Source organism: Ostrinia furnacalis, unplaced genomic scaffold, assembly GCF_004193835.3.
Source record: "Ostrinia furnacalis isolate ACB-3 unplaced genomic scaffold, ASM419383v2 OfSCF4386, whole genome shotgun sequence".
Lineage (NCBI taxonomy): Eukaryota > Metazoa > Arthropoda > Insecta > Lepidoptera > Crambidae > Ostrinia > Ostrinia furnacalis.
In genome coordinates, this window is record NW_021134625.1 from 140251 (window position 1) to 165433 (window position 25183).

The 25183-nt window shown below is 39.9% G+C and overlaps 5 protein-coding genes across 5 annotated transcripts in view; 1 reads left to right on the forward strand and 4 right to left on the reverse strand.

The window, feature by feature from the left end:
* Window positions 1–11055, reverse strand: part of HDAC4 (histone deacetylase 4) — a 95469-nt gene extending 84414 nt beyond the window's left edge. Inside the window, exons 1-2 of the mRNA XM_028313817.1 lie at window positions 10833–11055; window positions 7089–7131 (exon numbers count right to left, since the gene is read on the reverse strand). Of these exons, the coding sequence (XP_028169618.1) occupies window positions 7089–7122 (34 nt within the window). The 5' untranslated portion in view covers window positions 7123–7131; window positions 10833–11055. The remainder of the gene's footprint in view (window positions 1–7088; window positions 7132–10832) is intronic.
* Window positions 11056–11395: 340 nt separating this feature from the next.
* On the forward strand, window positions 11396–12600 carry LOC114359420 (uncharacterized). Its single transcript, XM_028313822.1, has one exon. It carries the CDS (start codon window positions 11568–11570, stop codon window positions 11970–11972), a length of 405 nt encoding a protein of 134 aa, XP_028169623.1. The 5' UTR covers window positions 11396–11567; the 3' UTR covers window positions 11973–12600.
* LOC114359418 (transmembrane protein 222) lies at window positions 12267–14223 on the reverse strand. Its single transcript, XM_028313821.1, has 4 exons — window positions 14001–14223; window positions 13659–13869; window positions 13319–13449; window positions 12267–13145 (listed from the first exon to the last, which is right to left on the reverse strand). The coding sequence occupies exons 1-4, from the start codon at window positions 14132–14134 to the stop codon at window positions 13067–13069; spliced, it is 555 nt and encodes a 184-aa protein (XP_028169622.1). The 5' UTR covers window positions 14135–14223; the 3' UTR covers window positions 12267–13066.
* An 879-nt stretch (window positions 14224–15102) lies between these two features.
* LOC114359421 (structural maintenance of chromosomes protein 1A-like) lies at window positions 15103–19911 on the reverse strand. The gene is made up of 7 exons (XM_028313823.1): window positions 19780–19911; window positions 18788–18932; window positions 18063–18167; window positions 17559–17633; window positions 16817–16995; window positions 15749–15926; window positions 15103–15306 (listed from the first exon to the last, which is right to left on the reverse strand). The coding sequence occupies exons 1-7, from the start codon at window positions 19875–19877 to the stop codon at window positions 15247–15249; spliced, it is 840 nt and encodes a 279-aa protein (XP_028169624.1). The 5' UTR covers window positions 19878–19911; the 3' UTR covers window positions 15103–15246.
* A 1132-nt stretch (window positions 19912–21043) lies between these two features.
* LOC114359416 (structural maintenance of chromosomes protein 1A-like) lies at window positions 21044–24607 on the reverse strand (the record flags this gene model as incomplete). Its single annotated transcript, XM_028313818.1, has 5 exons — window positions 21044–21226; window positions 21790–21864; window positions 22221–22325; window positions 23058–23202; window positions 24456–24607. Coding segments are annotated over 5 exons (660 nt in total), but the record flags the coding sequence as incomplete, so codon positions are not given.
* Window positions 24608–25183: the final 576 nt, after the last annotated feature.

A 25183-nucleotide genomic window follows, 5' to 3' on the forward strand; every position in this document is an offset into this window, starting at 1 on the left:
CGGTCTTGATGTTTGCTGAGCGGGTACCTTTTTGTCAGAGCAGCTATCTGACCATTTGTGTATCTCTTTTTATCTCTATGTACCTATGTCTTGCCTGCTTGTATGTCTTTCTTTCAAATATAGAAACTATTCTATTCTATACTCTCCAATGTTTGTCATGTCTGTTTATGCTGCATACAAACCTCTAGCAAACAGGTGTGCAGTTTGATATGAGCTTGAACTCCAGTTAGCCTTATTTGCCCCACCACCGGCACGTTTATACTCCCCGATATTGCAACTAGATGCAATCTAGTCGAGTAATATGTGCGGCCAACTTGCACCAACTGCTACACATAATCTCTATGAACCTAACAACTTAGTAGCAAGCAATAACCAATACCTACATATTATCGCATTAAATGCAGAAAGAATCCTTGAAAAAGGCCTTTGTCTAGAAGTGGACGTCATTTGGCTGACGCGAACGAACAGAAAAACTGAAGATGGACTTCTAGAAACATTTTTTTTTTTTCAGTAACTGACTCATGTGATTTCCAAAGATAATTTTAGAAAACATAAAAATCTGTACTAATATTATAAATGCGAAAGTAACTCTGTCTGTCTTGCTTTCACGCCTAAACTACTGAACCGATTTTGAGTCCCGGGATAGGACATAGGATAGTTTTTATCCCGGTTTTTGAAACAGGTACGCGCGCGACAGAATTTCACGCGGGCGAAGCCCCGAACAGGCAAAGCTAGTACCTAATATAGCTGTTTTTATTCTCTTTGTACAATACGAAATTTTATGATATTATTTAGTTACAAAAGATTACCCGCAAAGATCAAGGGTCGTGTTCTTAAGGTCGGGGCGGACGACCGGAGCAAAAAGAGGGCTGTTTATAATTAAACACTACACAACAACTCAATAACAAGACAAAGTCAGACAAGACTAAATAGATATTAACTTCATAACTCAAGAAACAACTTCATAACCGCAGCACAAAAAGAAGTCTAAGAAACGTTTGCTCTAATCAGAATACATAGCCTTTACACGTGTAGCGCTTGCCAGCACTGAAACTATAAGGTATAGCAATTTGGGTTCAATTTAACGTTTTATGCATGTTTATTAAATTGTGACAGGTATTAGTTATATCAGGAAACTTGTTACAGAAGACTGCTACTTGACAAATGGTATGACGAAAGGTAGAGCTGCTAATTTATTAGAATTGCTAGAAAACAATACCGAAAGCCGAGTTGATTTTCTTCTAAATAAAAAAAATAAATGGATTCAGCAGAATACTGTCCAACCAAAGCTATAAGTAGGAACAAACTAATAATGGATATTTCAAGAAGTTGAAGTTAATGTCAAGGTTTAGGTCAAATAAACAGAGCTCTAAAACAATAGATTTGAAAACACTTGCCGCGGAACCCTGGTATGGGCGTGTCCATACTTATTTTTAGTAAACGGTAAACAACTTTGGTGGGGAGTTAAGCTCTTAAGATTCGCATTGATCCTCGTTACTTATCATAGGGTTGAGTATCTAATAATCAAAATGACTTCGTGATATCGACTCTTAGATAGAGAGTTATCTCCAGTTTTCCAGAATGTGTGAAAGACTAATAGAGCAATGTATGAAAACATGCCAAGTAGAGCTTTAGGTATAAGCTTAATGTTGAGCCGACTGGTCCGGCTGAGTCACAGGGTAGCTCGGCAACTATGAACACCACTCACAATAGGGGTCGAGGCTAATTTATTACAGAACAAAGGGGATATGATTAATATACAAAAGGCAACAACATGAAAACCACAAGTAGATTCGCGGAGCTTTCTGCCTAGCTCTTTGGAGCATGATTAGAGAGCCCAATGCCATGCCATTTTGTTATCATCATAAAATAAAATGAAAAGGGGAAAAAATCTTTCGAAGTCGGGGAAAAAAATGAAATCAAACGTATCATAAACAGCACTTCACAAAATTGCTTGGATTGATAAAAAAATTAAGATCAAAACGTCAGTTTCTGGGACAAGGTCCTTGCCAAGGATTGAAAAGGCTAAAGTTACGAAAAACATTTTCATTTGAGCAGTTAGCAACAGGATCAAACGCCACTCAAACAAAATCCCCTTTTATTCTGCCCGTCACTTGGTAACAGTCCCTGATTTTTTTTTTGTTGGTTTCATCAGAAATTAAACTTCAAATACTTTCTCAATAATAAGAAGTCATAAAAATTCAGAAATGCCAAGCAATTCAGTCTTTATTATGAAAAAACCGTCTACTAAAATTTGGACATTCCACTTATCACGCAGTAAACATTTAATAGGAAAAAAAAATATACACATTTCAATAAAATGATTTCCAATCGGCTTACACAACATCGCCCCGCGGAGGCTTTCTGCAAAGCATTTATCTACGCAGTTAGCAACAGGGTGAAGCGATCACGACATTAGGAAATCTACCGCCTCTCGCTCAGGGGGGTAGTCAGGGTTGCCACTTCCCTCCCACCTAATCTTTGATGTACCTTTGTATATTCATTTGGTATAATAAATTGTTTCTACTTTATGGGCGTGTTCTCCTATACAGACAGATAATAATTACATTAAAGATGTCTAATTATTCCAAATAGGTAATATGTAGGAGCTAAATGAACCTCAAAGGGCTTAAAAGAGAAAGGAAACACAAACAGATTTTAATTAACAAAGATTAATTTGCTCACTTTGTTATCATCTAGCGAAAAAAATTGTGGACTAAGTGCTATTTGCGATTCACCGTGACAATTTAAATTATACCGTTTTATATGCCTGTTTGCCCAGCCCAAAACTGAAAATACTCGCTCGTGTCTTATTCTAAACTAGCTTTCCGCCCGCGGCTTCGCGCGCGTGGACTACATTATCTACATATTTTTCGGAACCCTATTTTTTTCCAAAATAAAATATAGCCTATGTTACTCGTGGATAATGTAGCTTTCGAATGGTGAAAGAATTTTTAAAAACGGTCCAGTAGTTTTTGAGCCTATTCATTACAACCAAACAAACAAACAAAGTTTTCCTCTTTATAATATTAGTGTAGATAATAATAATTATTGTAAGTAGACAGCCTGGCTCGGGCCACCCCTGAAGCCCGGGCCCCTTCCCGGGCGAGCTGCGTAGGCGTGTGTTGACAAACGGCGCGAGTCTATTTCAGGAGGCCACGCCCAGCCCTCCGCCCTCCGCCCGCGCCCCGCGCCCTTGAGGCCTTGACCTTCGTTTCCAAACAACCGCAGTCACAACAACGGTGCCGGTCATTTTCTTTCGTGTTTGTATTTGCTGAGCATCACTCATGGTGGGCATGGTGGTATGGCGTGGAGATCCTCTTTATGGTGTCAAAGTTGAATAGATTTTGGCGAACACTTTAAAGAAAAAGAAAGTCAATATTTGGCAAAAACACCTCGCTGACACAGAAGGCGCTGCGGTGGAAATCTTTTGACAAAGCTTATTCAGTTTAGAAGACATAAATTCAAAACATTTTCAAAGAAAATTCAACATCTGTATTCTTAATACAATACTGGGGCGTGTCCTCTTTCCCACCACTACATCTAATCTTCTTGGAAACCCGACCAGTGTATTGAATCTCGCTACGAAATTAATTAAAGTAAATATGATTAGTATCAATTCTCTTCAGAGAATAGCGCGCGAGAGATACAACCTTCACGACACGATAATAAAAACAATATTCAATATTACTTTATTTATTTTATTAGTAAATTCATCGCTTAAGAAATATTTCAATAATAATATAATTTCAATATAAAATAAAAATTTCACTTTATTAATCGTTACTGTAAAAGTAATAAACCAAGGAAAAGCTGAAAAAGTTGCGACGCAATGGAGGATAGAGTCGCGTAAATAATGGGTTTTAGTTTTGAAAAAAAAAAATGTTTACTACAAACGAGTACAATACAAAAACTTACAAGTATGTCAGACTAGGGTCAACAAAATAGCATAATGTGTTATTTTTGACGTGCGTGAACGTTAGCAAGGATAATTCTTTCAGAAAGTGCTTATTTTAAAACACATTACAAATACCAATTTGAGTATGAAAGACCATAATATCGACATCAACTCATTTCAATCGAAGAGAAAAATGATAAACGGGGCCTCATTTACCAACCGACACCCTACCCCTCCCACTTGCTACGCCGAAAAAAACCTTATCCAAAGTACAATAAGGTCGTGAAAACTGGGAGCTACATCCATTTTCTCAGAAATTAAACTTATAAACTTGAGTTTTTTGTAACATACTCGTAATTTCTTTGTTATTAAGGACACTTAATTTATAATAATTTACCTATATGATGAAGTTGTGTACGGTACATTATTGTCTTTGAGTCTAGTGTCCACCAATGCACCTTTGCCACACCTAATGCTTCACAGCAGTGAAATCAATAATGAATTCAAATAAATGAAAATAAGTCAATTTAGTGCTAATACTAGTGAAAAACGTATTTTCAGGTCTAAGATAAGAGCACGCAAATGAAAGAAAATGGAAAATGAGAGAGAAAAATGAGCATCAAGCCAGGAAAAATTCGGTTGTTTATAGGCCAACTCATTTCTACCACGATTAGATGTCATTCTTGCAAGTCAATTGCAAGAGTTATGTAAAAAAATATTCAATTAAGGCTTAGAAACCTATGAAAGATCGTTATAGGAAATAAATTCAGAAACATGATAAAAATAAAGTTAATCGTGTTAATGAATGAACACCTAACAGTCAGTACCAAAACAGACATAATGATGACATACCTACAAAAGGTAGACACTATCCGTACATAGAGATTGAGGTATCTAATAAACATCAAGAATATGTATTTACATATTCATTGGTAAAATAAACACTGTCTAGGTACCTATGTTCTCGTTGTTTTTTAAGGAAATGTGTAGTAAATGGAAAAAAACTCAATACTAATACTATAGGCAAGTTTTGTATTTATTTTTCTATTAAGTTTTCACTTTGCTGAATGAATTTTATGAATTTTGGTGTAGAGATAAATGGAGTCAGATGAACTCATACCTTTTAACGCAAAACTAAATCTTAAAGAATGGAAAATTAGGCTTAAAGTCCCTTCAGTTATATGAAAACTCAAAGTACGTATTTTTGATCCAATACGTGCGCGACAGAAACTTTCTGTAAAATGTGTAATTCCACGCAAACGCAGCCGCAGGCAGAAGCTGAAGAGAAAACAAAGGAAACATCGAGAAGGTTTCCGCGCACAAAATAATTCGAAACCTTTATCATATTGTTTAAGATAAGTAAAGAAAAGACTATTAATAGCCTTCGGAAAAGTTCTCGGCTTCCCGGAAAAATATTTACAAATGCTATTATAATTTGAAATTTCAGCAAATTTCCAGGAAGTAACATCCATGCACGCCCGTTACCCCGGCGAAGGGGTCGCTTACACGTGGCGAGGGTGAAGGTCACAACCGCACCATCACTAACCATGTTTCTTTGTATCTTAAATAAAATTTATAAAATAAAATAAAATCTTAATTTCATAGCGCGAAGGCAGCGTCTTCCGATTAAGTTTTCACAATTTTTCAATGTTGCCTGCTTAGTTTTATTTTACCTTTAGTGGAAGGAAACACCACATTGTTGAAATGTTGTAAGTAAATTACTTGCTGATACTGACGTGTGATAAAAAAAATGTCAGAGCTGAAATGTGAAGCTGTGAGTACTAATGTAACTCATATAGAAATGTTCCGTCCAAGACCCGTGTTTTAGAACCGTCTTTAAAGCACTTGTGGACCTGTGAATTAATGTGTCCGACGACCATCGAGAAAGTGGCCATGTCACGACGACCAAGAGAAGGCGGCCTAAGTATACAATAGGAAAAGCAGAGAAAAAGAAAAACCTCAAGACCTGGATGACGGTTTTCCTGGGGAATATGAAGACACATAGCAATATGATGAGAAAAGGAGAATTTAAGTAGATTTTATAAAAAAAATAGAGATGTCTTTGTAATTTCTTTTTGGATTCCCGCCGTAGACAAAAGCTCGTACAAGCTCTTGCACTTAGCACTGTCAAGTAGCCATGTGCAGCAATAAACAACAGCTGAGCCAGCAGCCCGACCGAGCAGGGCCCGGCGCTCCGGGGCCCGCGCGGGGCGGGCGGGGGCGGCGGGGCCCGGCAGGGCTGGCGCTATTTATACAAAATCGATAGCGGCCGTGGCCTTGGGCGCATCGATCGGCGGGCGCGGGCGTGCGAGCCGAGCCCCCAGCCGCCCACGGCTCCACGGGGCCCGCGGCGCAGGCGCCCTCCGCACGCTTCCCGCTTTGATTGCAATTAAAATATACAGCTTCAGCGACAGAATTAATTGTTGATTTTATTGAGGTCAGCCCTAATGAGCGTCAGCTTGTCGTCTTCATCTTATGAGGGAAGGCTTTCACAATACATTGTCACGTTTGGTTTCCAGAAATTCTGTTACGGTTTTATCCCAACCAACAACAGTTAAGACAACAAAGCGTCGAGTTTGCTTAGGCGCTACGAATGTTTACCACAATATATTTTTAGTAGTTAATTGAATAAAAAACACCTGAAATTGACAATTTAGAACAGTTTCAATGAAGTTTCAGACAAAAAATACGTTTTTACAACAACGAAAATTAAGAGGTTTTTATTGCGGAAATTCCATCAGGTACTACTGGCTAAAAGCTATACGTTAAGAAGTAGGTACTAGAAATAATCCCTACTCTATTAAACGCCTTAGAAATGTGGAGGAATGACAGGAGCATAATCATCATCATCATCATCATTTCAACCATAGGACGTCCACTGCTGAACATAGGCCTCCCCCAATGATTTGATTTCCATAATTCCACTAGTAGCGGATTGCATCCAGCACCTTCCTAACTACCTTTATGAGGTCTTCGGTCAACCTTGTGGGTGGACTTCCTACGCTGCGCTTTCCTGTACGCATAGGAGCATAATAAATTAACGATTTCTCAGACTTTGGCACTACTATAAAAATAATAAATGCAGTTTATTTTCTCACCTTAATCAACATAATATAAAAGTGCATTTGGTACTTACAACTAGATTATTATTAGATTACAACTAAGGGAGACTGGTGTCTAATTTACTGACCTGAATGTGATGAGGGCGCGGGATCATCCTCCATTGTTGCCACCTGAAACCAAACAAACACCTTTAAGACTTTTTGCTTATAAAAGGAAACAAAAATGAAGACATAATGATAAAATCTTCCGAATCTAAATTCCATCCACTCCCAACGTTGTGAATCCCTACTACTTAATTAATTCTTGAGAAAATAAGGCCTGAAATGTCCTCCGATGGAAATTTACTGAATCGATTTTACTGTTGATAAACGTTTAAAGGGGATGTGGTGAAGAGAGGAACAAGCGTTTGAAAAGATTTTCTTTGAACTCTCAACTCAATCATGAAAATCAAATTGTCAAATTCTAGGTACACACGTTGACAACTGGACCACTAACTAACCTTCGTAAATGAGCTCCGTTTGTCGCGTGCTAAAGATTTACGCGAATGGAGTAAAAAACTTTTTATGTTACACGTGGCCTCAAATCCGTTTATGAATATTAGATGGGCATCGATTGGGAGCGGCGAGTAAATAGTAGCCCTGGAACTACGCCGCGACACTTCTTGGAAACGCTCGCCCGTGGGGCTCGGGCGGCCCCGGGACATAACACACAACTATTACATACATAATAAACTTATATAAAAACTGTATAAAGTAAGGACGGTGTTTTTGCTATATCTGCCGCTCTTACGCTTTATTACATACATGTATGGTTGAGTGAGAATTCATAGGTTCTTCTTTTTACGAAAAATCTGTGACATAGGGTAAGCCAGCCATAAGTAAGACTGATTTGAGCTGAACGCGACACGTGTAATATTAGCAAAAAAACAGAACAAATGAGAATCAACACGTGTAGTCGACAAAAAAATATCGTAAAAAACTCATGTTAGGCTGGAGGCCGATCCGGAATTGACGCAACGGCAATAACGCAAAAACTAAACAAATTGGCTACATAAAAATAGATGGTTAATAGATATGATAGCTGTAATAAAACAATCGCATGCATCGCTCTATTTATTTCAGTGTCGACTGTTAATGATTTTTGTTAAATATCGGTGAAACCCGGAACTACATTATATTGGATAATCAGAATGATGCGAACGAGCCTTTAAAAAAATTGGAAATAATTTAAAAGTTATTTTTTCNCTCGCGACGTATCAAACAGTTGATACATGTCTTTTTCCTTACTTCTTCACATCAGCCAGGATATCTTTTTAAATACCGGTGTGATTTAAATGAATTTGGTATCAATTTAAAGGTAAAAGTTTAATCTTTAAAATGGTGCCACTTTTTTTGTTACTAACAAATTCGTTAGTACTCAAGATCGCGTGGAAACAACTTCATGTAAGTGATTCCATAGTTTTGCTCGCGAGTGTATTATTTTCCGTACTTGCAGTCACTCCCGCTCATGACAGCGTCTCAAGATAAGAGAGTGACGGATAACGATTAAGTATAGACAGACATCTTCGAACTCAGAAGCCGCCACGCGCTGCATACACCTAACCAGCGCCCCTAGCTAGACACGCGGTAAAAGGTGACAGTTGTAATTTCGAAACTCTTTTGCTCTGGTGTAAATTACAACTTTCACGTTTTGCCACTTGTCTAGGGGTCCACCATCCATCCAACTAACCAAAATTGATTGCAGATAAAATAAAACAACTGGAGGAAGTTATTGGTGGGCACCTCGAAGCCTGAGACGGAGTTGCGGACGATTCCGGTGGACACTCGGATTTCAGTGGATAGTCCCCGCTAGATGTCCCACATATTCTACTGGCCGTCACCATCGGCCAGCAAAGTATTTCCCGGCGAATAAGGTAGCAGCGCGTAACTCCGCAAATAAAGGATGGAAATCTAAACATTACTCTGTGACTCCAGTCTGGATAGGATGTGCGCCGTGATCAAATACGACGACGACAAATGTATGGGCCTATCCTATCGCGTAAAATTGATAAAATGACGTGATAAAAGCTTATCGCAGCGCGACATGGAACTGATTCACTTTTCTTTTGAGTCGCGAAATTGAAAATCATTTTATGACTGTGTATTTTATATTATTTTATCTAGGTGAATACAGTGTTAATTTACCATTCACAACAAACTAACTCTTACCTTAAGCAAGCTATGATCCTCATCTACATCACAATACCCACAAATTACCCTCACGAATACGAAGTAATTAATTAACCCAACTCAGGTTGAATATGTATGCTTTTCAAAACCAGAATAACAATTTTGCTTGGAACTAGATTACAGAAAACTAAATTATGCTACAATCACAACAGCCATTTATGTGTGATACAAACTTTATAGCAATACACCTATTCATACATTATAAAGAGGAAAGATTTGTATTTTTGTATTAAATTAGCTCCAAAACTACTGGACCGATTTGAAAAAATAATTTTCCATTAGAACCCTTTTTTTTCTTATAAAATAGAGGCATAATTTTTATAATTTTTGTTAAACACCTATTATGTATTTAACCTGAAGCAGGGGCAGGCCACTAGTTTTTAATATATAATTACACAATAAATTATTAATGTTTGATTAATACTACATAGGGTGTGGCAATATTTTAATAACCATTTGTAACTTTAATCTGGCAATTAAATGATTTATGATAAGTAACTAAGCTGTATAATATGTATGTACCTAGGTGAAGAATATAGGCAATCTTATGTTGTTAAAAAATTGAAGGGGGAGGAAAAATTCAATGCTGATAAATAATTATATGTTACCTACACTTTCATAAATAAAATGATTTAATTATTTTTCAAATGTTTTATGAATAAATATATTTGATTTGATTTGATTTGATTTGAAATTATATCAAATCAAATCAAATCAAATCATTATAAAAATCTAAATATATAAAAAAATATATCATATTGATTTGATTTGAAATTATATGTGGGAGATTATATTGGTTTCAATTCTTTACATTATAGACTCATTTTTATTAGTAATTGCAATGAAAATATTTTGATTCCAATTGGATAATACTCTGTAAATAAAATAAATAATATTAGGCTACTCAATCATCATTCTATGCATACCAGGTGCTGGCTCAATCAACTCGCTACCAGTAAACATAAAAGAGTTATGAGTGGTAAAAAGCAAAAAGCACATTTCGGTAAAGTAATATTTTAAGAACTGTGTATAAGCTGTTTTCAGAACGGTACACTACATAAAGTTTATTCTTTTGTTAGCAAGCATTGTCATATTTGATTGGTGATGTGTAAATAGTAGATACATATTGAGATATGCATGGTATGAGAGAACCCAATAAAATCCCTAAATATTGTTCCAGATACTTTACAATGCAGTTCTTTTTTACTTACTTAAAATTTATTTTTACTTATTGTGCTTTAAATATTGTTGTTCTTTTTAATCAAAGCATATAAAACTACCTACCTACATCATCAAAATGTCATTCTTTGGATCATTCCAACCAAGCCAAAATTCTTATTTGTTTAAGCTAGAAAGAGGCGAAAGTTCATGTTTCATTAATATCCAATACGTATTGTGTTTTGTATATAACTACCAGAACATAACAAGTATAAAAATAATAATCATTTAGGTATGTAGGTAGTTGTGATGAAGCTTTTACATCAACTTCAATCCATGTTTTTGTACAATATTGAAAAAAAATATTTAACTGAGTAATATATACTCAAATATTGTTTATTCTTGAAACAGTTGATTTGTAGGTCAGACAAGTTTATGAAAAAACCATGAAACGATGCGTAAAATGATTAGGAACTCATACAAACCAGCTGGACTTCCACGAACTCTTAACAATACCCTCTTCGTGAAATTACACAAAACTAAAGTCTCGAACACTAGTTTGGCAACATATTTCAATAAACTTTGAAGAAAATCAACATTTAAACTTAACATTCAATTAAAATTAACACATTTTGTTCAAAACAAGTGGAAATGTATGTTTTGACCAGAATTTGACGTATTTTTTTGTATCAAAAATAATGTGTTTGCGTTGAAATCACACGTCGCTGTTTTACTCTATCATCATTGGTCAATATGAATTTAGTAAGTAATGTATTGTTGAGGAACCAATAGGATTCCAAGTATTTTAAGTCTAATGTGTTAATGAAAACATACTGAATTTCTATCAATCAAAACCCGTTACAAAGCACAAAACCGATAAAAAGAGCAACACTATTTTAGTCGTATTTATACGTGGCAAATTCAGTTTACTCAGTGCCTCAACATTATCCTAAAAAAAAAAGACAGCACTCCTCAGTTGACAGACGTCAAAATACAAATCCAAAAAATACATTCTGCTGTTCTGAGTGGTTCTGAGTATCCATATCTGTGTTCTGAGTCATCGGGAAATAAATTTTCCTGTATTTAGTATTTAAAATAAGCTAGTGATTTGAAAGTTTTTCCTGATTTCTACCGATTTATTGCTTGTTTCTGTACTCCAAGAAATTTATTCTGAATACAAGTTCTTTGAGATAAGAGCCAAATAAAACTACCTCCCCATCATGTTTTCGTCATTCTTTGGCAAAAGGAGATCATCACCAGTAGAAGATGACACGCCACCCATTCCAGGACCTAAATCGGATGATGGATTCGTTGTAATTGACCCATCGTCGCCAAGAGGAAGTATATACCCCAGTGTGCCTGGCAGCTCGACCCCAGCCAGTCCGTACCCACTGCGGCCTCCGCCGCCCGTGCCTCAAGCCCAACCGAGAGCTGTTATAGATCAATCCTTCCATTATCTTCAAGGCGTACCGTTCTCCTTCTGCCGTGAACTTCGTATGGCCACCAACAAAGACTCCCTCGTTTCGGAAGTTGGCGACCTTCTGGCATACTTAACGAATAAAGTGAAACTCGAGAGTTATCAATATGATTTTTCAGTCGAAAAAAGTGTTTTGAAGGAATGCTAGCATTAATGCATGAAGAAGATAATAAAATTATTGGCCCTGAATGGACATTGCAGCAAAATTATGTTATAAAAACTTATGTATAAAGCTTTACAATAATACTAACTAAAGTATGCTTTATGTGCCTTGTTTTCAAGAGATGTTAATTTGTAAATTTGTTGTTAAATCAAAATATATTCTATTAATTAGTGAAGGTAACTAACTGAAACACCAGAATTTACACAAGGACTTTATATTTGTTATTTAAATTACTCAACAATACAGCCTGTAGTTTTAGAGGTATGTACTGCTATGATATGTACCATTACTGTGTACTGTAGAAATGCACTAAAATTTAATCTAGAAGAAAATAGTGATGTAAACTTTGATTTAAGTCACAATATTGTGTAGCTAGTCTAGTGTATCATTTTATATTATTATTTTATTTCTTTTTTTACTTTATTTTGATGTAACCAACCAATGTTCACTGAATTGTCCCTCCATTTCAAGTGAGGGAAGTGTCCTGTTTTCATTGTTTCCAGTCCACATAAATAAAATCTATACGAGTCATACAAAACTGGTAAGAAATTGCTATCAAAAACATTATGGTTTTATCAGTACTGGGAATACATTACATTCATAATTAATACTACCAACAAGAAGTTAATATGAACAGATTGTAAATTAGCTATTTAAGACAAAGGTGTAAATAAAATTTTAAATCATAAAAATTGTTTATTATTAACTAAAAATGTGAGTTAGTAATAACTTTTTAATAATAATAATCTGGTAACAAAATATAATACCTAGATATAACTTATTGTTTGGGGAATTAAAAATCAGTTCTATAAGAATGGAAGAAAACCTTTTTGACTATGAATCATGTTCAGCATACAATTCTTAATTTGATGAGACTAAAAACAACTGATTTTAGTATGTAGATATTGTAAATTACATCACTTATGTTTCCTATTAAAGAGGTCCATTTAGGTATTTTCAACTTTGGGAAATTGTGCTGACTGACCAAAACAACAAGATCTGAAACCATCATCACTTCCAGTCACCATCCCCTCTATAGAGCACCTGGTATTCAAGTCACCAACAATTCCAAAGACAGTCTATATGAGTGCTGCAAGTCCACAAATGAAAGCCACTATGATGAGGAATGGTAGCCAAGTCTTGAGAAATGCCCCAAAACTGAAAATTAAAACATTTATTTTACTGGTAATATGCAAACAAACCTACTACAATTGACAAATTCCAAAATTAACTTAATTTAAATTGTAAATATGGCCATTGGTTTTCGATAAAAATTAATATTCATTATGTAAATGTGATTGTTAAAAGTACAATGTCTAGCAAATACCCACCTAACATATCTTGAGTAGGGAATCATGTAGAGTGCTAGTTTCACCATGTTCCAATTCTTGCAGCCATCATAGTTCATAATGTTCAGTGCGGTGGCCACATGGGAGTGGCAGTTGTCATAAAATATGATATGCTGGAAAAAACATTAAGACAATCTTTATGATATTAATAAAGCAATGATTAATAAATGTTGTCACTTTGTACTTGTTATGTTTATGACGCCGAAAACAGAAGTAAGGTGTTCAAGACAATATTTTTAAATAAACAGAAAGTACCTACATAACATAAACTTGTTTAAACAGGAATTTCAAAATTTAAATTGTCAACTAGGCATTTCCTCACCATTCTCTTTTTATATATTTCTGAAGCCTCAGCAACAGCAGCGTCCCAGCCGGACTGGCCGTTGTTCGCCTTCTGCGGGGTCAGCTGCCAGTACTTGGTGGGATTGCCAAACGCCATCAAGTCTTCCGACACGAAGTATGGCCCAGCAAAGTCTCGGATCACACCGTTGGACATACAAATGCCCATGTGGCCAAGGAAGGGGAAGATCCATCTAATTAGAAAAATATACATTTTTATCACATTATTTAGGTTATCGGTACTGCATATCAAAACTTCGCAACGAATTAACCAACTTTTACAGTTGACTGAGGCAAATAAATATTAATAGCACGAAAAACTTACGTTAAAACAGGGATAGGAGTCCAAACTATGCAGTAAGGGTACCTTGCCCTTTCGTGGTCAATAGGATCCATTAGAACCGCTTGTTCGGTGTCGCCGATGTCTAATGGACTTCCCGGACTTCGGTCGCCGCTCATAATAACTTCGCAAGGCTAGACAAATCGATTCTTTTACATTTCTACCAAAACATGGAAATCGAAAGTAATCAAATCAAATCAACAATTAACTTTTGACAATTGACATCTGTCATATTGACAGCATAACTTTTTTTTTATCTATGGGGGCGTTTGGAGGAAAATAGAGCGCTTAGTAAGTAAAATGGCGTCCTTTTTTACTGTCACTGTGCAGCTGTGCTGCAGTTCTTAAAAAATGGTAAACGTTACTTGATAACCTCCTCCTTTTTTGAAGTCGGTTAAAAACATGCCATTGTTGCTGCGTTCAGCAGAAAAGAGCATTGTTAGCATAGCATTGTTGTTGTAATGCCCGTTTTCACAATCAATCCCTAATTTTTAAGTGACCCCTATAAAATATTAGGCAATACCTAACAGGAACTTCGTTTTCACTAACACCTAAGGGAACAGGACCAGGTAGGGTTTTTGTAGTATCATTGAGAATACACCCAAACATCTTTTTATTTTTTTATTAATACTTAAAAATACTGATATTATTATGTCTTTGCAGTTTTGGTCAATTATTTCTTAGTTTTACTTTTATTTCATTAGTTTCTGAGAAATACGGAAGATAATAATAAATTACCGGATTTTCATACGTCATTGGGCGCAAGGAGAAACGCCAACTAACAAAGGAGTCCTTACCTAGGTATAGGCTTAAATCATTTTTTAACTCGTGAGTTACAATTTCTTACATAATAAAAAAAAATCCTTAGAAGAAAATATTAAGTGAACTTTACATGACTTATTTGTTAACGACGGACAACTACGGAACTCTATACTGCGCGTGGCACGACACGCACTTGGCTTATTTTTATTCATATCTCCTGATTCTCATAGTTAACAACTATAATATCATGCAAGAGATATCAGTGCAAATGTTATATGAGTAATAACATTCAACGTAGAGGAACGGTCAAAATAAAAAACGCTGCTTACAAACGTCATTAGATTGTATGTCAGAAACTTAACAATTAATGGTGTCGACGGGATGAATGAAGTCGACGGGAATGCACTAATCGTATTCGTAATATTATTGTAAAATTCATATTAAAATTAATTTATTTCTATCCTATGGTTCAGTCGTCGTAGTTCTCCAGGCTGAGGGTGATGACGTCACTCACGAGGCAGTCCGCAGGCTGCAAGAAAAATTTACGTCACAATTGTTACAGTTCAATTTTTATTACATTCCTTAATTTGACAGAGAAGCATAGCCAATGGGAATCTTTTTTTTATGCAAGACAAAGCAGGTATTTGACCGCAAATCGCTAAAAGTATAATAATATTAATTTAATTTATTTAACTTTGGATAATTTCACACAGCGCCATCTAGCCCCAAAGTAAGCAACAAGCAAGTGGTAGGCCCTTTTCACATGTCCCGGTTTCCGGCTAACCGGCGCCGGGTACGGTACCCGGTGGTAAAGTGTATGGGCATGCCGGATTAATTACGCCGGAACATGTGAAAGCTACGTACCATGCCCATACACTTCACCACCGGGTACCCGGCGCCGGTTAGCCGGCAACCGGGACATGTGAAAAGGGCCTTATGGCCAATGTGCCTCCGTAGCTATATTGGCTTACCTCTGAGCATATCCCGACGAGCGCGTCGGCGCAGCCGTAGAACTCCTCCTTGAGCGAGATGACGATGGTCTGCAGGCTGCCGCGCTTGGAGCGGATGTACGACGCCACCTTGCCGATGTTGGTGTTATCCAACGCCGCGTCGATCTCGTCGAGAAGGAAGAATGGCGCCGGTTGATAACTGGGAAACGACATTTGACAATAATTTTAATTTATNAAACGAACGAACGAACGAACGAACGAACATATATTTTGAACAAAATCACATGCCAGCTGCGCTGGTGAGATAGGCTGCACTTCTCTATAACTTATCTCGGTGAACTTTGACGTTAAAACATGTTTACACTCCAACCCGCCAGCTCTTTAGTAGGCAAAGATGCAGCTCCTCAGTTAAAATTAAAGTTATTTTTTTAAATCGAAACGTCTGATAAATTATATAAATTCTTCAGAGAGGGCAATAACTCAATCACGACCTCGTCAAATATAACGACAACAATATTTTTGGTGAAACTTTTTTTAATCGTTACTTTTGCCCCTTCATCTTTAACGTCCAAAAGTTGACGATTGCTGGGCTAGTGTATTCTTAGAAACCTCAAATGAAACTGTTCCGCTTCTGGACATGGTCGCAAGCGTATCCATCTGATGTTGTCTTGTTCTGTGTGACGTACTAATGAGGGCTATCGTTTTAGCGCTCACCAGTTAGCGCCAATGTAGAGTAAGGTCCTGTCACTTGCTAGTCGCGAAGACAGTGGCACCAACACCAACTGGAGAGCGCTAAAGTGATAGGAGGACTATCGTATTTGCACTCATCAAGATGGCGCCACTGTAGAGTAAGGTCCTGTCAATCGCCGGGGGTGCCAACTGTTAAGTATAAAAACGTTAGCCCTCATTGCGTGCAATCTGCTGGCGGTCATTACTCGACCGACCGCAGATCATTGCGGACGTGCGCGCACGGCGGAGTGGATTCTGTATTTTATTATCACCCCAGCCCAGACCCAAGACACCACACGTTGTTGTGGGAGCGTCGCGCCTCTATCATGTATGCAGCGTGCCTACTTGGTGGATATTTACCTGTGTATGGCGAAGAGCAACGCGAGCGCGGCGACGGTTTTCTCTCCGCCGGAGAGGTTGGACATGGGCTGGAAGCGCTTGCCGGGCGCCACGCAGTTGTAGTTGATGCCGTCCAGGTACGGCTCCTCCGGGTTCTCGGGGCCCAGGAACGCCTGCGCCGACTGGTTCATGGCCAGCGCCTGGAGGAACACACCGGGAATTAACATCTACATTCGTTCGAAAAGACGAAAGACGTCCACTGCTGGACAAAGGCCTCCCCCAAGGATTTCCACTAAGACCAGTCCCGCGCCGCTCGCATCCAGGCACTTCCCACATTCATCATCATTATTTAAGCCATAGGACGTCCACTGACGTCGATTTGTACTAAGTACTATTATATTAGTCTAAACAAATAAAGAAATTTTGACTTTTTCTTTGACTTTGACTGCCGAACATAGGCCTCCCCCAATGATTGCCACTCCAGCTGATGATCCACATTAGTGACAATAAGTAAATTTTTGACCACGTAATGTTTGAGTTCGTTCTTCCGCCAATGTTTGAGTGTTATCGGTACACTAAATCATCTATGAGTGCACACGCACACTACAATAATGACGCTCGGACCAAAAATTAGTGGGACGCGTCTTCGTGGATGAAACGGTCTATACTACAGTGACATTTACGACAGTTTTAAAACAAATATTCAGAGTATATTTGGTGGCATAGCACTGATAGAGTTAGCGAGAAATAATATTTTACGTACCTTGTAGATAGCATCTATCTCGTTGGCCACGTGCTCGAAGCAATCTATGAATTTGTCGTGTCGCTCCTTTTTCACCTGGGGGAAGCGAGTTTGATCAAATCTAATGTTCATTTGTGATCAGTTTACGACGAGGATAATGAGTTCAATTTACAATAATTCCATTTCGTTAACTCATTTATTTTTGCAAATAGGCTTTAAAAAAGCACTTTTACACGTCCCAGTATTAACCCTACCACTGCTTCGGGACAATAAATGGGCCAGTGTTGAGAAGAATCAGCCAAAAATCAAGAAACTCACGCCCGTATTCACAAACATTACTATGAGGTCTCACAGTGCGCGTGGACGCACAGGGTGACACATTAACCAATCACAGAGCTCTATTCAAGGCTGTGCGTTCGATTTACTGCTTTACTTAAGCAAGCATCGTTTGTGAATACGGGCGTCAGTCACTATTGTCAGGCGATATTGTTGATAACGTCAAAGTATATGTATAAAAGGGCGTACCTTCTCGAAGGCGAGCTTGGCCTTGTGCGCGCGCTTCCGCGCCACGACGAAGGCCTCGTTGGTGGCGCTCACTTTCTCGCGCACCTCGTTGAGCTTCTGCATCGCCTGCGACACGTCATAGAGCCCATCAGGTAATGCATAATGGACAAATACCACGGCCTCATCGTGAAGGTCATCCGATCTTCACTACAGGACCCCGATTACGCCAATTGGTAATGTCTCCAATTCATTCACGTGTCATCTCTAGTCCACCCTCCAAACTACTTACTAAAAATACTAAAACACAGCAAATGTTCGTGAAGCGTTTGACAAAAAGTAGCTCTCCATCAGCTTTTACTCAAAGGCGCAGTTGCGTTCCATTTATAATACAGCATCGTTTGAACTAGCTGTCAAAACGACACCGCGATATGGATTTGTAAAACAGCTGATGTTCGTTCGTCGTCCAGTTGCATTGCAGTTGAAAATATTTAGCGCAATCGGGGCACCGGCTGTCTCATAAAAATGACAGCTAATTTTGTGTGCCAATTTGAAGCGCCACTACGAGTGTCCCGAGAACTAATTTTGACACTCGTATCTGCCTACAGTATGGCCTACAGCGCCAAAATGGCGAAAATCAAATAGGAACAAAATATTATGACATCAGCCAGTCCAGTATGTACAGAGGACAGTGGCACCACTAATTTCTACAAGAAATAAAACACTCATCACTGTCAAAGCGTGCGTACCCTCATGTTGGGCGCCTGTATCTTGTCGACGGTGTTCTGCAGCGCGTTGATGGCCTTCTGCAGCTTGTCGGCCTTGCGCTTGATCTCGTCGGGCTCCTCCAGGTCCTTCAGGCTCTCCGACAGCGAGCGGTAGTTCACGCGGATCCTGGACAAAGCCGATACACACTACTGAATATGTGCTAAGTATGGTTGGAGTAATCATAATCATAATATCTTTATTGCTTCCTGTGGTACAAACAAGGTATTAAAAATAAAGCAGTCCCAGAACATGATATGTAATGGAATAAAACTTTTTTGTCGAATATGTATTTTAACATACATAGTATAAACATTTATTCGGCGCGCATTTGTCGGCCGTTTGGTGTAAAGGTTTGGAACGACTACTATGCCGAGAGGTCCCGGGATCTATTCCCGGCCGGGCAGAAATTGAAATGATGAATTTTAATTTCTGTGACGTCTGGGTGTTACTATGTATAATATGTATTTACAAAAAAAAGTATTTAAGTATGTTTATATCCATTGTCTAGTACCCATAGTACAAGCTTTGCTTGGTTTGGGACTAAAACTAGTAATTATTATTCATTAATTGCCGCAGAATCGCTAAAATCAAGTGACAGTGGGCGGGACACATAGCTCGTAGAGGTGATGGCCGCTGGGGCAGGAAAGTTCTTGAGTGGCGACCACGAGCCGGAACTTCCGGAAGACGTAGCGTGGGCAGGCCTCCTTCTAGGTGGACCGACGATTTGGTGAAGGTCGCGGGAGGTGCCTGGATGAAGCGGCGCATGACCGGTCTTTGTGGAAATCCTTGGAGGAGGCCATTGTCCAGAAGTGAACATCTTTCGGCTGAAACGAACGGACGAACGGAATTGTCGGGGAAGTATTTTGGACACAAGTTTCCGCGTATAAATGTAATCGAACACTCCTGGTTTGTTCTGTATTCTGAGGCCCAAAACTACAAACCGGTAGAATAAACAACGACAGATGGTTGGTACCTGGAGTCGCGGTTGTACTGCTGCGTGGTGGAGGCGGACGAGGGCTCGGACTCCTGGTCGGCCGTGTCGTCCAGGCTGCCCTCCAGCAGCGGGATCATTATGTCGTCGATCTGCAACAGCAGTACACGGTGTTAAGGCTGATTTACACGTAAGTATTTAATTTTAAAGGTCGCGGGAAGAGCCTGGATGCGGGCAGCGCAGGACCGTGCATTGTGGAAAACCTTGGAGGAGGCCTTTGTCCAGCAGAGGACGTCATTTGGCTGAAACGAACGAACGATTTAATTTTAACCTTATTTTAAGTGATCAAATTGCATCGTCACTAAATTTTAATTTAATTCCAAACGTCAAGCTCTTGTTTACTATGAAATTGCTTGTCAAAACGTGTCAAGTGACAAGCCCCGCCCACACAGACAGAAAAATCAAGTTAAAAGTTAGTTACCTATTTATCTACATAGAACGTGTAAATCAGCCTTTAGATCACATGGAGCTGGCAGAGCCCGGAACCTCAGGAATGTCTAACTAAAGGCACAAGTTGGTAGCGGACGACGTGTTGCAGCGAGACGAAACTAGCGACAACTACGGAGGGAATTTAATAAAAATACATAGAAACCAGTAGTGTCGCAGACTCGTCGTCCGCTACCAACTAGTACCTTAGAGAGGCTACTACTTAAAGCTCATTAAGAGCGTTTACGTCTAGCGTGGCATGTCAAGTTNGCAAGCGTATCCATCTGATGTTGTCTTGTTCTGTGTGACGTACTAATGAGGGCTATCGTTTTTATACTCAACAGTTGGCACCCCTGGCGATTGACAGGACCTTACTCTACAGTGGCGCCATCTTGATGAGTGCAAATGCGATAGTCCTCCTACCACTTTAGCGCTCACCAGTTGGTGCCACTGTCTTCGCTACTAGCAAGTGACAGGACCTTACTCTACAATGGCGCCATCTTGATAAGTGCAAATGCGATGGACCTCCTACCACTTTAGCGCTCACCAGTTGGTGCCACTGTCTTCGCTACTAGCAAGTGACAGGACCTTACTCTACAGTGGCGCTAACTGGTGAGCGCTAAAACGATAGCCCTCATTGCGTGCAATCTGCGGGCGGTCATTACTCGACCGACCGCAGATCCTTGCGGACGTATGCGCACGGCGGAGTGAAGTGTATTCTGTATTTTATTACCACCCCAGCCCAGACCCAAGACACCACACGTTGTTGTGGAAGCGTCGCGCCTCTATCATGTATGCAGCGTGCCTACTTGGTGGATATTTACCTGTGTATGGCGAAGAGCAACGCAAGCGCGGCGACGGTCTTCTCTCCGCCGGAGAGGTTGGACATGGGCTGGAAGCGCTTGCCGGGCGCCACGCAGTTGTAGTTGATGCCGTCCAGGTACGGCTCCTCCGGGTTCTCGGGGCCCAGGAACGCCTGCGCCGACTGGTTCATGGCCAGCGCCTACGGGAACACACCGGGAATTAACATCCACATTCGTTCGAAAAGACGAAAGACGTCCACTGCTAGACAAAGGCCTCCCCCAAGGATTTCCACTAAGACCGGTCCCGCGCCGCTCGCATCCAGGCACTTCCCACATTCATCAACATCATTTCAGCCATATGACGTCCACTGCCGAACATAGGCCTCCCCCAATGATTTCCACACTGATGATCAACATTAGTGACAATAAAATCCAATTCATACTGGCCTTGGCCTTTATTTTGATCGTTTCATCCACGAAGACGCGCCACACCGTACTTCCTGTAATGCTTGAGTGTTATCGGTACACGCTCAATCATCCATGAGTGCGCACGCACACTACAATAATGACGCTCGGATTGCTCGGATCAAACTACCTGCACCCCGCGCTTCCCTCGACCAAAATGATGTGGTGAGGCGTGTCTTCGTGGATGAAACGATCTATACTACAGTACATTTATGACAGTTTTAAAACAAATATTCAAATCAAAGTATAGCACATACGTAGCACTGATAGAGTTAGCGAGAAATAATATTGTACATACCTTGTAGATAGCATCTATCTCGTTGGCCACGTGCTCGAAGCAATCTATGAATTTGTCGTGTCGCTCCTTTTTCACCTGGGGGAAGCCAGTTTGATCAAATCTATGTTCATTCGTAAACAGTTTACGACGAGCATAGTGAATTCAATTTACAATAAATCAATTTCATTGATATAGATCGTTTTATCCACGAAGAAGCGCCCCACTGCTTTTTGGTTGAGAGAAGCGCGGGGTGCGGGAAGTTCGATCCGAGCAATCCGTGTGAAAACAGCGTTACAATTGGATAATTATCCATGAGTGCACACGCACACTACAAAATGACGCTCGGATTGCTCGAATCAAACTCCCTGCACCCCGCGCTTCCCTCGACCAGAGTGGTGGGGCGCGTCTTCGTGGATGAAACGATCTATAACTAGTAAGTGAAAATGGCGTACCTTCTCGAAGGCGAGCTTGGCCTTGTGCGCGCGCTTCCGCGCCACGACGAAGGCCTCGTTGGTGGCGCTGACTTTCTCGCGCACCTCGTTGAGCTTCTGCATTGCCTGCAATACGTCATAAAGCCCATCAGGTAATGCATAATGGACAAATACCACGGCCTCATCGTGAAGGTCATCCGATCTCCACTACAGGGCCCCGATAACGCTAATTGGTAATGTCTCCAATTCATCTCTAGTCCACACTCCAGTCACACTCCGATTTCATTCCAGCTGATGTGCAATTCGGTTTCGCGGTAAAGTTCACACGCAATAAATACGGAACAATGGATTTATGCACTTTTCAATAAAAGTCCGATCATCTTACTTTTGAAACTACTTACTAAAACACAACAAATGTTCGTGATGCGTTTAAATTGCGTTTGAGAAAAAGTAACTTTCTGTCAGCTTTTACTCAAAGGCGCATTTGCGTTCCGATTAAGTTACAGCGTTTGAACTAGCTGTCAAAACGACACCGCGATACGGATTTGTTAAAACAGCTGATGGTCGTTCGTCGTCCAATCGCGTTGCATTTGAAAATATTTAGCGCAATCGGGGCACCGGCCGGACAGGCTGTCTTATACAAATGACAGCTAATTTTGTGTGCCAATTTAAAGCGCCACTACGAGTGTCCCGAGAACTAATTTTGACACTCGTATCTGCCTACAGTATGGCCTACAGCGCCAAAATGGCGATAATTAAATAGGAACAAAAATGTTATGACAGCAGCCAGTCCAGAGGACAGTGGCACCACTAATTTCTACAAGAAATAAAACACTCATCACTGTCACAGCAGCGTACCCTCATGTTGGGCGCCTGTATCTTGTCGACGGTGTTCTGCAGCGCGTTGATGGCCTTCTGCAGCTTGTCGGCCTTGCGCTTGATCTCGTCCGGCTCCTCCAGGTCCTTCAGGCTCTCCGGCAGCGAGCGGTAGTTCACGCGGATCCTGGACAAAACCGCATGCTATTGAATATGTGCTATGGTTTCAGTAATGTAATAAAACTTTTTTTACGAATATGTATTTATTATTCGGCGGGCCGTTTCGTGTAATGGTTCGGAACGGACTTCTATGCCGAGAGGTCCCGAGTTCTATTCCCGGCCAGATAGAAATTGAAATGATGAATTTTAATTTCTGTGACGTCTGGGTGTTACTATGTATAATATGTGTGTATTTATAAAAAAAAGTATTTAAGTATGTTTATATCCGTTGTCTAGTACCCATAGTACAAGCTTCGCTTGGTTTGGGACTAAAACTAGAAATTATTATTCATTAATTGCCGCAGAATCGCTAAAATTAAGTGTCAGTGGGCGGAGCACATAGCTCGTAGAGCTGATGGCCGCTGGGGCAGAAAAGTTCTTGAGTGGCGACCACGAACCGGAAGACGTAGCGTGGGCAGGCCTCCCACTAGGTGGACCGACGATCTGGTGAAGGTCGCGGGAGGTGCCTGGATGCGAGCGGCGCAGGACCGGTCTTTGTGGAAATCCTTGGAGGAGGCCTTTGTCCAGAAGTGAACATCTTTCGGCTGAAACGAACGAACGAACGGAATTGTCGGGGAAGTATTTTGGACACAAGTTTCCGCGTATAAATTAATGTAATCGAACACTCCTTCTGGTTTGTTCTGTATTCTGAGGCCCAAAACTACAAACCGGTAGAATGAATAAGGCTGATAAGGGCCCCCGCTGAAAATCAGTTTCAAGACAAGCCCTGGCGGTCTTGATGTACGCTGAGCGGGTGCCTTTTTGTCAGAGGGGCACAAGCAGTTAATTGTCCACTTGTTTATTTCTCTCTGTTTTAATCTATGTCTTGCCTGCTTGTATACCTTTCTTGCAAATAAATAATGGCTATAAGTGGTGACTGAGTTTGTTCCGGCGTTTCTTCTCAGCACTTGCCATATGTTTGTCTCGAAGCGCTGGTAGGGCCCAAAAGATAAGGAGACATGTAAAGTGCCCCATAAGGGCTACCTTTTCTTTTTTTATTATTTTCTATTGACGTTCATAAGTGCCGCTTGTGGTCTAAACTGAATAAATATTTTTGATTTTGATTTTGATTGATTTTGAATAGAGCCTGGATGCGGGCAGCGCAGGACCGTTCATTGTGGAAAACCTTGGGGGAGGCCTTTGTCCAGCAGTGGACGTCATTTGGCTGAAACGAAGAATAGTTTTCTATTCTATTCTATAATAACGACAGACGGTTGGTACCTGGAGTCGCGGTTGTACTGCTGCGTGGTGGAGGCGGAGGAGGGCTCGGACTCCTGGTCGGCCGTGTCGTCCAGGCTGCCCTCCAGCAGCGGGATCATTATGTCGTCGATCTGCAACAGCAGCAGGAATGTCCAGTCAGCGTCAAATCGTTCCTGACACCCAAAGTGGTCAAAAAGTTGAAAACACAACCTTATTCCAATTGTAACAAAGACGTGTTGCAAATTTTTTGGCCACTTTGGGTGTCACGAACTATTTGACGCTGGCTGTGCATGATGTTACATGACATGGAGCGTCTGGCAGAGCCCGGAGCTTCAGAAATATCTAAAGAGGATCTTACTTAAAGCTCATCTTTCGCTGTTGATCGTGCCAGCTGTTCGAGAGTAATTTATTTATTTACAATTTTGCACACACAACTGTACAGTGGCGGACTTAATGCCAGGTGGCATTATCTGCCAGTCAACCACAGCATTTACAACATTACAACACATTTAGCAACCTCACTTATTGTGGATCGAATATTACAAAAGTTTTACTTAAAATCGAATCGTTTAGACTTTAAAATATACATAGTTATAAATATTTATGCAAGCTAGGCAGTTAAGCACCCATCCCAAAATTTTTTATCTTTTAAATAATCATCGCTTTTATAGTAGCCTTTTTTAACCGACTTCAAAAAAGGAGGAGGTTATATGTTCGACTGTATGTATTTTTTTTTTTTTTCTATGTAT